At 36.4% G+C, this 16,968-nt stretch overlaps 2 protein-coding genes across 7 annotated transcripts in view; both read right to left on the minus strand.

Annotated features, from left to right (window-relative positions):
• Amph (myc box-dependent-interacting protein 1) overlaps window positions 1–1,067 on the minus strand; it is a 33,590-nt gene extending 32,523 nt beyond the window's left edge. Inside the window, exon 1 of one of the 6 annotated variants that reach the window (XM_072904408.1) lies at window positions 790–1,067. In XM_072904408.1, coding sequence (XP_072760509.1) covers window positions 790–858 — 69 coding nt within the window. In that variant the 5' untranslated portion in view covers window positions 859–1,067. Of the gene's footprint in view, window positions 1–365; window positions 700–789 lie in introns of those variants that run through there. The other 5 variants (XM_072904406.1, XM_072904405.1, XM_072904410.1 and 2 more) reach the window with 5 other exon arrangements.
• Window positions 1,068–1,513: 446 nt separating this feature from the next.
• Mapmodulin (acidic leucine-rich nuclear phosphoprotein 32 mapmodulin) lies at window positions 1,514–12,652 on the minus strand. The gene is made up of 8 exons (XM_072904431.1): window positions 12,178–12,652; window positions 5,794–5,937; window positions 5,498–5,617; window positions 5,307–5,419; window positions 5,126–5,229; window positions 4,920–4,990; window positions 4,645–4,732; window positions 1,514–4,427 (listed from the first exon to the last, which is right to left on the minus strand). The coding sequence occupies exons 1-8, from the start codon at window positions 12,223–12,225 to the stop codon at window positions 4,363–4,365; spliced, it is 753 nt and encodes a 250-aa protein (XP_072760532.1). The 5' UTR covers window positions 12,226–12,652; the 3' UTR covers window positions 1,514–4,362.
• Window positions 12,653–16,968: the final 4,316 nt, after the last annotated feature.

Here is a 16,968-nt window from a genome sequence, read left to right on the forward strand (position 1 = left end):
AATTATGTTTTTTCACTTTTTATTGAATATCCGTGATAAACATATTAGAAGATCATTAATTTTTTTTCGGTCTGTACGTAAAATCTCCGCGATACCAATCTTTTCTCTCTCTCTCTCTCTCTCTCTCTCTCTCGTCATCATTCGCCGTTTTCCGAGCGCACTATTTTGACTGATAAAATACCTTATTCATATCTTTCGTAGTAAATCAATCCATTTTACAATTATAATCTTATCAGTATTACAATAGAGCATAAATTACAAATTGCATAAATTACAAGTAATATATTGCTTATAATTCTACGCAAATGATAGAATTTCCAATTGATATACATATATAGCTTTGAGAAAATTTTGGAAAAACTTACTTTTATATGTCAAGCAACGCTGAAACACAATGTTCCAATAACGTGACTTTTTTTCAAGGTCACAGCCATTATTTAGGTCTTAAGATGCGTCTTATTCAACTGAAACCTACACAAACGACGTTAAATTTAATTGCTACGATGCGATGTAATTACTGCGCTCAGATGACGCGAGACGTCAACTCTGATCACTCTGACGTCGGCGAGTATCACGACGTCTCGTCTCGTCAAGCAACACGGCACGGAGGTTAGGGTTAACTCCTGTCGCTCGCGAATCCTCGTTAATTTCCGAGGATGGAATCGGAATGCGATCTCGACATTCGCAAGAGTTCGAGGACGACGAACGAGACGAGAGGAAGAATAGAAAGAAAGAAAGAAAGAGATAGATAGATAGACAGACAGGATACAGATAAGGGAGCACACTCACCTTCTCTTTCGCTCTGCCTGCATGTTTTTGCACTGTCTTCGCGATTAACGCGCCCTTGCTCTCGGCCATGATGCTCCCGTAACGCCGGTCGCGGAGTGCAAGAGTCCCGAAGGGAGGAAATCAACGAAGCACTTAAACTCTTTCAACTCTGTCGACGCGACCACGTCTTGCAGCTTTGCGCAGGGGAGGGGAAGTAGCGACGCACCGGCTCATACAGATCGAAACGCACGTACGGAAACGCGGAGAGGCACTGACGAGCACCACGACACGCAGACCCATGCGTCGCGGACGGCCATATTGGAGCATGCGCGGTCGCCGTGTGATGTCGCCACTCGAGCCGTTCAAACACGCTCGGTTACGTCTTCGCGTTTCGGATAAATGCTGATGCTTGTGCTACAATTTTTAATAGACATTAGTTAAAAGAAAAACATTCCTCTTGTTAATTTATGAATTTAAATTGCGTTTTCTTACTTTTGTCAATTGTAAATTTTTAAATTTCAAAAAACACAATATAAGAATAAATAGCAAATATCTTATATCTAGAAGAAATTTTATTCGTTAGAACACAGATAATTTTTAACTTAAAAAAATAACAAAAATAAAAAAAGTAATAATTTATATAAATTAAATTAGATAAGGAAACGATTTTTCTTGTGCTAAAAATATCGAAATAAGTGAAAAAATTGAAATACAGTTGTCAACATACATTAGATACACATTGTCATTGATTTGTAAATGTTTTTATTAATAAATTATCTTTTCTTATTTTGTGTGATGAGGATTGCTCGAAATAAACAACCTTTATGATAAAAATCCATTTTAACAACGGAACAGACAGACAATACGTAGATGCAATATATATATATATATGTATATATATATATATAAAATATATATATATAATATATAAATATATATATATATATATATATATATATATATATATATAATGTAATATATCTGATAATAGATGATAGACAAATTTTTTTCCCTTACATAAATGGTCTATCCAAAATCGCAATTGACAAAAGTGTATTACGTGTATGTGTGTATGTGTCGCGGAGCGCGCGGAATGTGTTTTTAATTATTTATAATTTAAATTCTTAATTATTTATAATTTAACTCTCTTAATACGCTTCCGCGCGAGCCGCAATTACAAATTGCAGATTGGAAATTTACAGATTTGGACCTGTACATGTTCACATATACTCATTGTACCTAATATAAATTTGCTTTTAGTCTTGGAAAAATTGGATAAGGCCATAACCAAACTGGCGACAAGGAGGCGCCAGGTCCTCGGTACTACCGTAATTATTATTATTTTTCTTATAAAACCGATCCTCTCCTCGCACTTTCATTCACCACCACATTCCCATCCATTCTCACACGATTACGTAGTTAATTGGTTGTTCTCCGTCCAATCTACATTCGTCGCAGTCTCACCATTAACTACATCGTCCGATCAATCCTTTTAACTTGCGCCTGTTTTTTTTTTTTGTTTTTTTTTTGTTTTTTTTTTGTTTTTTTTTTTTTTTAATGTCTCTTTCCCTTTTGTTTTTGTCCTAAATCTAATTTTGCATTTCTGAATTTCTTTAGTACAATTCACAAAAGTGCGAAAGCGCAAGTATAAATATTTTGTTTCTTAAAATCATACTCGTAATTTAATGTTAATTATAATATTGATGAATCTCCATTAACTCCATTATCATCTTCACACTTCATCACGAAATGTATCAGCGCAATGGTAACTTCAGAGACAGAAATTAAAGGTTAATCATTTGACGCACACGATGTTGACTTTTGTTTCCTTAGTAATTCGTTCCAAAGACTGAGGCCTGCTGCACACAGTTATGTATACAGAAAAATTAATCACATTATCAATCAACATAGTTATACTTTGGCATATACAGGATGTTCTAGAATTATCGTATCTCTTTTCAGTTTAATAAATCACAGTTCGCGCTTTTTTTTAAAGCGACAATTTAATAAAAGTTTATATTGTTTGTAACACGAATTTTCAAATCTTCAATATTAAATAAAATATTTTTATAATTAATCAACATTAAATTTCCATTAAAAAAAATCTTTCGCTTAAGATTGACAAACGATATTTATAACAGAATATAGAATACATAAATATAAGAAAATACGATAGTTCTATGTGTGTATATGATGCCCTATATGTACATAACAAAAAAAAGAGACAAAAGAAAGAAAAAAAGGATCAAATTATATAGCTGTATAATTATCTTTAAAAAAGTGAGAGAATATCATAAATCGTAATAATTAAATTGATTCTTTTATATTAAAGGAGCATAACTTTTACGCAATGCCCGAGTAAATAACAATAATCTTAACAGCCGTGTCCTGGACTGCTATGCGATCGCCGTTGTATATTATTGTATAGAGAATATCTGGAACTTAAAGCTTACTAGAAAAAAGTCTAAGTTAATATAACACCGTGTCTGCGTTCATGTGCAACGCTCGACACGTTGATCAAGGTGTATCGGAGAATTTTATATCTGGATATAAACGATCTAACTCTCTCGCTCTCCTGTCATCGGAATCACGCGATTGAAAACAATAATAAATATTATGATATTATTTTCTATTTGCTATCTCTTTTCCGCAATTGATATCGGTGCCTCGTGATATCTGTCGCGGATCTGTAGCTTAAAACATCTTCGCGAAAAATGCGTACCTTCGCCATCGATTACAGCGATAGTCCTGTTTTATTTTACAACATATTTCTCCATCCCTTGTCAGATATATACGCTCACGTATACGAGCAACATATATTTCTCTCTCGCTCTCTCTTTATTTTCTGTCCCAAAAATCACAGAGGCATATAATGCACCTCGATGTATGGTGTAAACCTGTACAAAAGTTGTTCCTCGTTTACTCTATATACTTATTCACGGTACAATAATAATGTATTTAAAATGTAACTTATGTAACCTTAGTACTGATTAACGAGATGACCGCATTCCAGCGTGACCAGCCTTTGGCCGACTGGAGCTAACAGACAAGATGCTCCTTCAAGTGTAAAACTCCACTACCTCCTGCTCTCTATTTTTGTCTCTTTCGCACGCACATACACACGCACACACTTTTCTCTCTCTCTCTCTCTCTCTCTCTCTCTCTCGCCCTCTCTCTCTCTCTCTCTCTCATACTTTCTCTCTTTTGAATCATTTAATATCCCGATCTTCCGTTCACTCTATGCAACACCACTAATACTCTAACTATATACTCTATATAAAATATCGTTAGTATAACTAAAACTGTGCTGTGTCCAGCTGGAATGCAGCCCTATTTTTATGCCATTATCTATTTCTCTCCCCTTCTTCTTTACATTTCTCATTCACATTCTGCTTTTACCATATGGTAAATCTTTTTGTTGTTACACAATTTCCTCACAGTCAATGATTTACTGATAAATTCACATCACTAACTGTAGTCTGTCATTGGTCGGTCGATTAGTTTGATTCCCAGCTGTTCACTCGGCGTCGTTTATTGTTATTATTTATACGAATTTTACACTTATTCAACAGTACCGGAGACTTGTCCCTCATTTTAATCGTTCAAGTTCTCCCCTCCATCTTCAAATTTTCTTTTCTTTCCTCGAACAGGAGACTCTTCTGCATACAAAATTGAATATGTTGTAAAAAAAAATGTTTATAAAAAATATAGTAAGCATGTACAAAACTATAAAAGAAAAGATTACTTTGAAAAAAATTCAATTATCTGGATGCTTCATATTTGTTAAATTCTTTCAAGTTACTATGATAGTTTGAAAATTCCAAGTCAACCAATATAAACAATAAGAATAATAACAGAAATTAATAAGAATTATACCTTCTTCTTCTTCCTGTTCATCATCCTCGTTATCATCGTCATCATCTTCCTCTTCTTCCTCTCCCATGTAATCTTCTTCATCACTGTCCTATACATATCAATATTTATTTTTAGTTTCATTAAATAACTAGATCATCATACAATTTATAATCTACACATTTTCGTAATTATATTACAATATCTAACGTGAAAAATTTCTTCTATTAAATTTTAAACATGTCTTTTTCTATTATAATTAAATAAATTACTTAAAATATAAAGTGAATTAAACTTACAATTTTTTCAGAATAGACCATATCTAATCCTGGATCGTCATCTAAGAAATCATCATCTTCTTCATCTGAAACTGAATTTTGACATGTGTATGTATTATTACATGTGTATAGCTCAATGACATAATTTATTTTATCGTTAATCTATACTTCTGTCTATAATCTAATTTTTATTTATAATTATTTTTACAATTAAAATCTCGACCAACCTTCTTCACTGTCTTCTTCGTTGTCTTCTCCATCTCCATCTTCGTTTCCATTGACTTCGTCATCCTCTCCTTCACTGTCAACTTCACAATCATCAGCGTCAAATCTATTCACAGACAAACAATCGGTTTAAGAAAATAAACAAAGTAACAAAGTAGCAAATTAAAAAAAATGTTTTCATACCCGTCAAGATATCGTAGACTGGGAATAAGATTGAAAACTTTCTCTCTATAATTATCCATATTTGTCACTTCATTGTTGAACAGATCCAGACTTTTCAGATTCTTAAACTCTTTCTGAAATACAAAATAATTTTGTATTAGTAGAATTTACTTGGCAATAAATCAACGCCTGTAACAAGTGTGAGAACTTACCAATGGTTGTAGTGTATCAAGATCTTTGATCTTATTTCCACTTAGATTCAGATGAGTTAATTTGGGGCTTGAATCAAGCAGGTTTAAACCACCCGAAATCCGATTGTCGCTCAACTCCAACTGCACAATACAAAGACAATTGTATTATTATCTCTTATTAAATTATATTTTTCGATTTATACATTTTTCCTCTAATATCTGTGATAGAAAATTTTCATGCATTAAAAATTTATATTACTCAAATAAGAAAGCAATATCTTGAAAGTGCTTTATGATAAACAAATATATTTATCTACCTTTTTAAGACTGGACAACTCTGGGAAGCCTTTTAGACTGGTAAGACCCACGTTGATAAGACTTAATGATTCCAGGGCGCTAAATTCATTTGTCAGGCCCACAATATGCGTACTCCGGCAGTTATCAAGAACAAGTTCTTTGATCTATAATGAAACAAATAAAATATACATTATATAATTATCAATAGCAAACGTTTATGTTAACAAGAAAAGTTTTAACTTAAAAGTCAAAAGATTGCGTGCAATTTTACTGCATCAATGTGCATGAAAAAATCAAATTGCATCATGCAATTTTTTTCAAGGATTATTAAATAGTTATTTGAAAATTAAATTGACGCCTCCGTTAGACGCAATATTCCATAGGTATTATTTTTAAGTTACTAATACATCGATTTCTTTATCTATTGTAATATTAGTCAATTTGTTCTTTACATATTTAATATCTGGTTTATTAGCCAAGTGCTAAAGAAATTGTTTTAAAAGTAGGGAAAAATAAGGGATAAATATTGCGCCTAACGGAAGGTTAAATTAAATGCGTCAGGTGTTATTCTCTTTCTCCCTGTAAATTATAAGGAGTGTTAAATGTGGCTAAATCAAGAATAATAGTCATTATTTCGAGGCATCGATATTTTGAAGTTTGTAAAAGCTGGCGTCCGACTCGATTGAAATCATACTCGGAATCATAGAGCGTCGCCGAATCGCGCGCATTTCGCGCGGTTTCGCCGATGGAAAGAGGAAGACAAATGGCCGAAACGAGCGGGCGCGTACGCGGTTGAAAAAGTCGGCCGGCGTCCTCCGGCTAAAATTCAAACGAGCGATAAGCTTTCGCGGGAGATGGGCTATTTTATTGATCGGAGAAAGAGAAAGGCGAAAGGGGGAGAGGGCGAGAGCGGAGTCGGATAGGAGACAGCGGCGTTACGAGGGGAAGAGGGTGGGCAAGGGGGATGGATGAGGGAAGCAGGGGGGAGAGAGATACGGGAGAGGAGGGACGGTAGAGGTGAGGCGTGACGGTAAACGGAGTGCATGCCGCGTCTTGTTTAGCGGCATCAGAAAAGCCGGTGAGCGACAAGTACGGACTGCGGCACGCGACGTCGAGCACGGGGGTAGGGGGGGGGGGAAAGAGTTGCCTATCATCGATACCGGAAGTGTATCGATGCTTGGATATTATGTCACTGCGTCCACTGCGCTTACCTACGGACAAGCCGAAATGACGTGGGAACTTTACTGTACGCGCGTGTGCATCTCGTGATGCTTCTTCTTTTTTAAGTAAAGATAATCTCTCCTCGCGGACTTTTTTATCGAATCTCGGCGTTATATTTTTAGCAACGTTGTTTCCTTGATCGCGAATATTAATGTATCGTACTTGATACTTGACATTTTATATCTCATATCGATAATAATAATCTGAATTGAATCGATTTTTCACGCCCGCTGATGTAATCCATTGTATATTGTCCTTGTCGCTCGTGACAATTCAAAAGAATGGATTACGCATTCTCGTAATTAATTCGCGAGTTGTTTTCATCGGCGTTAAATTTAAAGAGCGAGCATATGGTGTATTCCATTCACATTTCGAAATTCCCTCATTGATTTAATTTTTGCAGTTAAATTATGTATTACTTTTTCCAATTTGCATTCTATATTCCTCTCTCTCTCACCTAGATATCTCCTATATATTTACCTATATATTTACATATTTATGCGACGGTCAATTGATTTTGCTTACAATTAGTGCTGTTCCGATTACAATGTCCAGTTAAGAAGAGTCGTAGGAACGGATCAATGACATTCACGATCGAAAGGAGAACCAAGGAAAACATCTCATAATGCTAAAATTTCTTAATACTTAAAAATTATATTGTTCAACTTTTATACATATATTTCTCTAATGAAAATAGATACGTGGATATACTATATAATTATTTTATAATTAATACGTTTTATAAATTACAATATATCCAAAAATTGATATTTCTATTTCTATTTAAATCTTTGCTCTTTTACCAAGATACGCTATTTCCTACGTGTTTCTTTAAACCCGGACAATAATTTCAAATTTACATTTGCTGTATATTTGTTGATCATTATACAACGACATGAAGAGTTTCCAATTTTAACAAATATTATAGCTATATATGCTCCTAAATGATACGACACTGTTGCATTCAAGATACATTGCAACGCGGGAAGGGAGGGGAGGAGGAGGGGGTCAACACAGAGTGGATAAAGTTTCAGAACCGTATGCAGAAATTGATTCGCGATCGTACCAAGCGAAGCGCATAAATTTGAAACTTGTCAAACTTGTACGTTGTAAGGAGAAAAAAAAAATTTATGTAACGTGACAAGAATATTAAAGAACAAGCTTTATCCTTCTCCCGATATAAATAGTGCAAAATCTGCGATCCATCAAAATATATCTGATTACAAGTTTAATAAATAAAATAATCTCTAGCAAGTTTTTAAAGCAATATTAAAATTTAATTACTTTTCAAATTTGGATTGCAAGCACCGGTGCCATCATCTAACGCCACACCCTAGCTACGGCTCTGCAAACGCCCACGCATGCACGCACGCACGCATGCACGCAGGCAGGCAGGCAGATAGATGGACGCGGCGATGCACCTGATAAAGTCAGGCGACGCCGGCTGACGTCGGCTGAGCAAAGCTCGACTCGACAATGTGACGTTACATCTCGCGTAGGGGGGAAAAAAAGAAAAAAAAAAAAAAAAAAAATCGTCTTCTCGTGATCGCGCGCACGAAAGAGTGCGTACGTGCGTGTCACTCTGACGGCGATCGACCGGAATCAGCCGGCAAAGTGGACTCGTCCAACATGGCGGTGCGCGATGATTAGCGACGCTATGCCATGACGAAACGTGATCGCGCACGACGACGCACTTACGCGCCTGGCACACGCAACTACGCATTAGGTTGCGTGCGTACGCGGGCGCGATCGTCAGGGGCTTGTCGGGCGACGCGCGTCTTCCGGGAAACGCGGCGGAAACATTCCGGCGCACATCGCGATGCAATGGCGACGTCCAGCGTCCAGCTGCCGCGCCGCGTGCACGCGCTCCTCTCTCATGGCGACGAGAGAGCGAGGGCGCGCGCGCGCGCGTTCACGCTCTGCCATTCATTTACATAACGCGGTTGCTGACGCGCGCGCAACTCGCTTTTTCGCGCGATCCGTCGCGCGTTTCCGCACCGGATCGGTGGCGACGCCTCGATGCTAAAAAATACATTAATCAAGTAAACATATGTCGCGTTACTTCTGCACACGCAGAACGTATCACGTAACGATTTCTCTATTATCGCTGTATAATCAAAATAAGGAACAAGGAACACGTACAAGAGAAACTGTTCTATCTAGCAGAATCATTCGAGATTAATCTAAACTCTGAGATTTGTTAATTGAACGTTTTCTGATATTCCTTGCGCTCTTTTAATGTCGAATAAAAGCGCGAGAACTTTCTTCGAGAAAACTTGGGTCACGATTTGCATCATCACGTTTCGTGTTATCACTATGCTGGCAAGTGTACTTTAGCATGTGCCAATCACAAAATATCAATAATGAAATTGTTGAAGGAACTGAAGCAATTTTTAAGCTCATTTTTATATCGACAGATGTATTATACCTAATTAAAAATTTTGTTTAAACAGGTATTATATTAGAAAAGAAAATAATACATAGATAGATTTAAAGTTGTTAGTAAAAAAAAAAAAAAAAAAAAAAAAAAAAAAAAAAAATGTCTACACAAAAATTACGAAATATATCCTGCGTTCATGGTAAAAATTTTAAAAGAACAATTATAAATGTATTCGATATAAAGAGACATCAGGGAAAAAGAAATGCTTCCTATTTAAGTTTGATTAATTTAAACAAAGTTTTAAGATCGATAATTTACTTGAAAAATGCATAATTAGATTATTCTTAATTAAACAATTTTCTTGTGTAGATCGAATAAATCATCTCCGTCAAATGTCGTCTGCCTATTAGACATTTGGCAATAATTGTAATATTAGAACGATTATATCACTTGCACAATCATGTTTAATTAATGAACATGTCTCGTAATAAAAAATGCATTTTGTTTGCAATGCAATATGCGAAAAATCTATCGTCAAAATATTTTACCGATCGATCCTAATCACATTTTGAGATAATATTTATATTTGATTTCTCTATTACACTTTATTATACGAATTTACGGATATTTACATAGAGAGGTAACATATTCAATTTCACAACTTGCTCTAAAAATATCCTGTACAGATTGACTTCATCTAATTAATAACTCATTGCAGCAATGTAATGAGGACTTTTACGCACTTAATTCGTGAAATAATTATAAAGAAATTTAATCATTCGCTTGTATAATTCATTGTATCTATAGCCAAACAAATTAATGTCTAAACGATACAATTAAGTTGGGAGAAGTAGCATGATTTTTTAACATAAACAATGGCGTGAAATGACTCATTCTCAAGCATGTCAAGATTAGTATTCGTTGCAGTGCATAAATTAGCATTTATACAAGTTTGTTTATCATAATAATTTTATACTTGTTGCTAAATTTTAGGCAGATTTGGATAATCCTTTTTTTTTCTAAAAATTCATCCCAAATAGCCTCGATCTGAGTGAAAAATTACATTCAAACTAATGAGACCACAATTCCTGAATTTGGATATTAGTCCACTAATGTCCGCAAGCATGCATCAAGCATGATATAGATATCGAAAGGAGAATATTCTACATCGAATTATCTATACTCAACATATGTATGTATGTAATCATGCTTAATGTATTTTCTTTTTCTTTTTTTTTTTTTTTTTTTTTTTTTGTATAATTCAACAGTTTATCATTACATTGGAAATTAAGTCGTATGATTGAATGCTCGGCAATGTTTATTGACGCAGAGAAAAAAATATCATGAATAAACGTGTGAAATAAATCTCTCTTCATTTATATTACAACCAACGCGACGATTCGGAAAGAGAGAAAAGTGAATCAGTTCGATCAATCGTCCGCGGATAAAGTCGCCGTTGGTCGTCAGACTTTATCCACCATTAATCAACGCGATGCGTATGTTTGACGACGCGCCCAGCCAGAATTTACATTAGACGTGCGTGTCTACTTTCGTCTTCGCTCTTCACACGCGCGTTACCAGAAAAAAATCCCGCTACTCCTCCAAGGCGCTATGATATTATATCGCGAACGTAGCGAAACGCGCGTAATCTCGACCGAGTCGCGATAAGAGGAGCGGGCGCGCATAATATACAATAAATACGACGCGCGAGATCACGGAGTAACGGCGCTACGCACATAGCTACGCACTGTAGCCGTACCCGCGTTTTCGGCGGGTAGCGAGGATCTCGCCTCGCGTCACCTCGTTCCCGAATTTCTCGGACGCCGTGGCCGAGGCCAATGCAACGCCGACGCCGATCGTCGTGCGATCACTTCCGAGGGCGATTTCGTCGCGTCGACATGACACGCCGCCTCTCGCGACAACAGCGATGCGAAATGAAGCGAAGTAGAGCGGCAACGCAAGTATGTAGGTAAATTACGTAGACAGAGAGAGAGAGAGAGAGAGAGAGAGATAGGAAGGAAGGAAGGAAGAAGCAATGGAGAAATGGAGCGCGTTCCAAAAAGTGTACCGCGTTTTTTCACTAAAAAAAAAAAAAAAATAATAGAAAACAAGCACGCGACAAAAGCGTAAGAGAAAAGGAGAGACCGCGAAGCCTGTAGAGCGACGCTCGCCATGCTCGCAGCCCGTTCGCGGCCATGCATCGTCGTCAGGATGCGTGCATATGCCATCCTCCTCCCGGTAAGAGAGGATCGTGAGCGGCGACGGGATAGCCACGCGGTCGCCGCTTCGGGACGGAATGTCGGCGGTGGCGAAAGAATCGGAAAGAGAGAAAGACGGAAGTACGACATGGCATGCCGCATTAGCGAATGCGTGGTGTTTTGCCGCCGTTAAAGCGCGAGGCAACACGACGACGAATCTGTCTCTTCTTTCTATCTTTCCCTCTCTCGCACACTCGCTCCTTCGTTCCATCGCGGGCCGATGGTGTGTACGTGTATGCGTGTGCGTGTGTTTCAACACTGCGTGCGGCGTTCGAGCACGCCTCGCGGAGCACCCAGGTGGTAACAACGACGCACGATCGTTTCGTGACACGGGTGCGCGACGTGCGCGGTTTGTAAATGCATGCCTGGTCCTATGCAAGTAATAAAGAAGCGCGTGCTAGTCCAAGATGAGCGGAAAAGAAATAAGAGAGAAATATATACACACACACACACACCCACACATATATACATACATATGGAGGAAAAGGAGAAAAGAAAGGAGATAGAGATTGAAAAGCAGCGTAAAATCTGAGGGTTTGCCTTACGTCGCCGGGCTTCTTTCCCCGCTTCTCGAGCTCTATCCGTTTCTCCATGGCCGGCAGTCAGTTCCCAATCGCTCGTTCTCGCCTCGCTCCGTACGCGGTCCCCTCCGCCTCGCTGCGTCGCAACACCACCAACTACGTGTGCCAGCAACCTTGCTCGCTCGCTCACTCACTCACTCACTCACTCTCTCTCTCTCTCTCTTTCTTTCTCGGGCCGGGAATATGACGGACACGACCGAAGCACGATCGGTCACCGGACAGGGTGCGCGGACAGGGATGCCACCGTCGTGTTGCCCGTGCGTTACGTGCCCTCCGCTCGGCGTGCGTCGCGCGTGTCGAAGAATAGACGAGAGAAGCCAACTCCGCGGTTCGATTCCGGTCTAATAGCCCTTACGCGCGCCGTATCTCACTACGTGTCTCTACGGACTCCGACTCGCCGGACTGTGGTGTGCGGTGCGCGGTGTGTGTCGTGGTGTCCTCCCCTCTCTTCCCGTTCTTCCTTTCCATCGCCCCCTCTTCTCCCTTCACGCACAACACAACACAAGCCGCACCGGAGGCGGGAAACGAGACATATGTCGGGCACTACTTTCGAAGCGGCCAATCCGGACGGCCAGCGCGATCGTCGCCGCCGCCGTCATCGCCATCTGTCGGTCACCATGACGAAGCGACGACGGAGCGCGCGAGATTTCGACGCGTTTGAATATGACGTTCGCCGTCCGTCGTCTCGGAAATAATTTGCCAGACGACACATTGGTTTTTTTAAATATTCGCGCCTCGACTAATGTTTATAAAAACTTGTCATTTCGATCAATTATTGGGCGGTTATTTGTGTATCACGAAATGCGCTTTATTAATTAATGGCTTTCACTTCCGGGTACTTTCGAATTAAGCGCATGCTCATCTAGATATTTGTGAATCGTGACTGTTGATTCTGAAATGGGTATAGTTTTGCATCGGCGTATGGTGATCTAGATATTCTTGAATCATGATTGTTGATTGTAAAAGAAACCGGCAGTGTATCATGTGTGAACAACAATTTGCACACACACACACACACACACACATATAAATTGCTATGCATTAAAATAATTAAATATCTTATTTTACAAAATTTTCCATCACGTTTTTTGATGAACAATTTCAGTCAAATCGATGTTAGACTATGCGATAAAAAGATTGTATTACCTCTTAGGAAAATTAAGATTAATTAAGAGAACAAAATTATTTAAGTGAAGTTGTGATAGTTGTCAAACTGTTCAATGATAAGATTGCCGGGTTCTTTCAACATGAATAATCATAATATGTGAGATATGCGCTTCTTGTAGACATCTGAAGTTTCTAAGGTATTTTATCATTTTGATTCGCAAGTAGTATAAACATTGCCTAGCAGCTATACTATATAATACCAGACATGATTTTAAAAGTTAAGAAAATATATATGTAATACAAAATTTTCAGTATAATATATTTAACAATTAACGCATTAAAATATAATCACAAATATTTATTAGAAAAAGGATTAAAAATCGAGAGAGAAGCGCTATATAAAATAAAAATTATTAGAAATTTATAATTAAATTATTTTGATTATTAGAAATGTGATTATGATATTGGACTTAACTTTAAATTATTTTGAATATGTTTCTCAATCGTCAAAAATAAAGTCTTATATTATTTACAATTTATACAAGTGCACATAAAAACGTGCGTGTGTTCATAAATGCAATATATGAAATTACATGTTTTCTAGATATAAGGTGAAGTTTTTTATATTTAGAAATTCTATTATTCTAATTTTAAGCTTTTGTAATTGCGTTATCGATAAAGTGATATCGTTCTAAAATTAGCATATATGTAATCGCGCTAATTCGTAGATTTGAAAGAGTATAATAGTGACAGTGACTGATCGAAACATCGACAAGATTATCTTTCCGTAGTTATTCGTATTTTAACAAAGAATAAATAATTTTATTATCTTTGTCGTAAACGACTCGAGTTTAGCTGTTTCTGTTTCGGCATTCAAAAAATTCTGCCAACAAAATAAAGTTTTATACGTACGTCAAAATTTATCAGATAAACAATAAATATTGATAATAGATTGTACGGAATATCGAATCGGCGAAATTCCAAAGCGAATGAATGATCACTCCAATTATATTTTCGGAAAACAAAATTTTCCATATCACTTGCTGCAAGAAACGTCAAACACAATTGCGTCAGATATTGCGTCAGTTACTTAGAAATTATAATTTGGCACAGAAAATCTGTTTTGGCAAGTAGGTGTGAACACAACTGTTTATATCGATATAAATAAAAGGATTAATGAAAGCAGTAGAAAGAGATATAAAGAATCTTTGATTTTATAGAAATGTTATAAAAAGTTAATACGCGCTTATTACAGGTTGATTACTTGTCATTCAATTTAATTATATGGTATCTCTAATATATGTTATTACAGGCTCTGTGTAATAAATTTTTTATCATTAATTTTTTCCTTTTATAAATCATATTTGCATAGAAAATTAACGTAGCCAATTGTACGAATATATATTACATAGGTCGACTTTTAAATAGAAGACTAAATATATCTCAAATGCTATCATAGTGTTTTGAGAGATAAATAATTAAAACGCATTTGCAATTTTTTTCAATATTGGACGCAATCTTATCTTACGTTACGCATCATTGCTGAATTTAAAAGCCATCCAGCAAAATATAAACAGTCAAACACATATATATATATATATATATATATATATATATATATATATATATATATATATATATATATTTCAATATTCGAAAAACTGAGAATATTTGTACAAATACATGCACGTTTTTCGAAATTTGATCACTTTATCATTTCATTAATCCGAGAAAAGGAGGACGGAAGGTTTCACTTGTGTTTCCGTTTTATTTGCGCAACTCCTCGAAGAGAGTTGTATCTCGGTGCACCTTTGGAGAGAGCGTCCGACAAGATTCCAGCACGAGATGATCGTGTCTCTCCGCTCGCGCGCATAGGGTGATCCGCCTCTCTGCAGGTGTTAGATTCCGCGAAAGGTTGAGATCAATATGCGCTCATTGATTGCAACCGTGGCTGCGCTGCTGCGTCGACCTCGTCAGGCCCGTCCTCCTCCTCGACGCTAATCCGTGGTGAACGCGTTGGCCCGTATTCTCGGCCTGTTTGACATTGGAAGAACCGATTCAACTGATTAACTCGCTCGCTCTTTCTCTCTCTCTCTCTCTCTCTTTTTGTCGCTATGGTTAAACGTGATTTCCCCATTTCTAGGTCGTAGAAATATCTACGTAACAGGCTGATTGTAATACTGAAAGTGATAGACAGTTCAATTAATTATGACAAGCTTGTTAACTGCATGACATTGATAGAACTGGCCCTAAAGGTCTGAACGTGAAATTGCATAATTCTCGAATCTTTCAATAAAATAATTTATCGGCGACTGAACAAGCTAGAGATTACATACAAGATAATAAATTTTTGACAAAAATTACATGTCGCATTTTTTATAGCAACTATGCAACAAATGCGCGAACTATTAATGAAATTTATACACACGAGTAAAATTAAATTTCTTTATTATTTCTAATTTTTAATTGATATATATATATATATATTCTTTATTAAAAATTATACCTTTAAAGAACGTAACAATAATATATAATCTATACCTGGTCAGATCTGATTGTTTTGTGTGGCAAGTTCTTGTTGACCAAAAAATCACGGTTAACGAGCTCGATTATTACGTTTCAATAGTTTACTAGTTCTAGGGGCTGTTATTTATATACCGCAACGAGAACTTACCGTACGATGCTTAGACGTGAAAAAAATAGTAAAATCACGTGTGTAATCTTTCTTTATCTTTCTGATATGTGATAATAAATTCACTTAAATTAATACAACTTGCCACCAATAATCTGGCTATAATTACTGAATTAATTCCACAATTATATATACTATATGGAGAAATATTTTTATGTAAATTCTGCATTTATATGTACACAAATATGTTGTATTAAATCTATATATAGCTAATTTTTTTATACTTTGTTTTGTGAGGAAAAAATTATATTCTTCGTAATTATTACATAGAAAACATGCATAATATAATAGGTAACATTTTGAGATAAATGCGGATCATATACGTGAGTCAGAGTCCATATGTGATATTTGTGTTCATTCATGAAATTCAATTTTCTTCATATATATACATGCGCGTGATATTGAGCCTGATCATTCTTGTGGTTGAGCTAATTGTACAAGTTAATACGGTAAATACGTATGCACTAATAAAGATCGTTGGCTAGTTTGCGCATAGATTCGTGCGGCCAATCAAATTACGTAGCTATAAATAGAAATTCTGTGTTTCTTTCTTTAATCTCTATCTTCCTGCGCAGTGTCAAGACCGTGTATATATATCATGTAGTTGTATACATTGATATTTGTGTGTTCTTTCAATTTCACTTACATTTAGAAGCATGAGATTATGTAACATTAGACAAAAGATCATATGTTAGGGATATATGTAATATTGAAGGATATATTTAATATTGAAGCCTTATAAACAAATAATTTAGTCTTTTTTTTAGATATATTAACGATAACGCCACGAAAATTACAAATTCCATCAAAAACATTTATTGTGAAAAAATATATATAGATATATATGTATGTACACATTTGTTATATGTTCAACACTATACTTGATTGTTATTATAATAAAACAATCCCTTTACATTGAGCAGTGACTGTTTAATTCTAAGAATACTGTAGCTAAG

This window comes from Anoplolepis gracilipes, chromosome 13 (genome assembly GCF_047496725.1).
Source record: "Anoplolepis gracilipes chromosome 13, ASM4749672v1, whole genome shotgun sequence".
In the NCBI taxonomy this organism is placed as follows: Eukaryota; Metazoa; Arthropoda; class Insecta; order Hymenoptera; family Formicidae; genus Anoplolepis; species Anoplolepis gracilipes.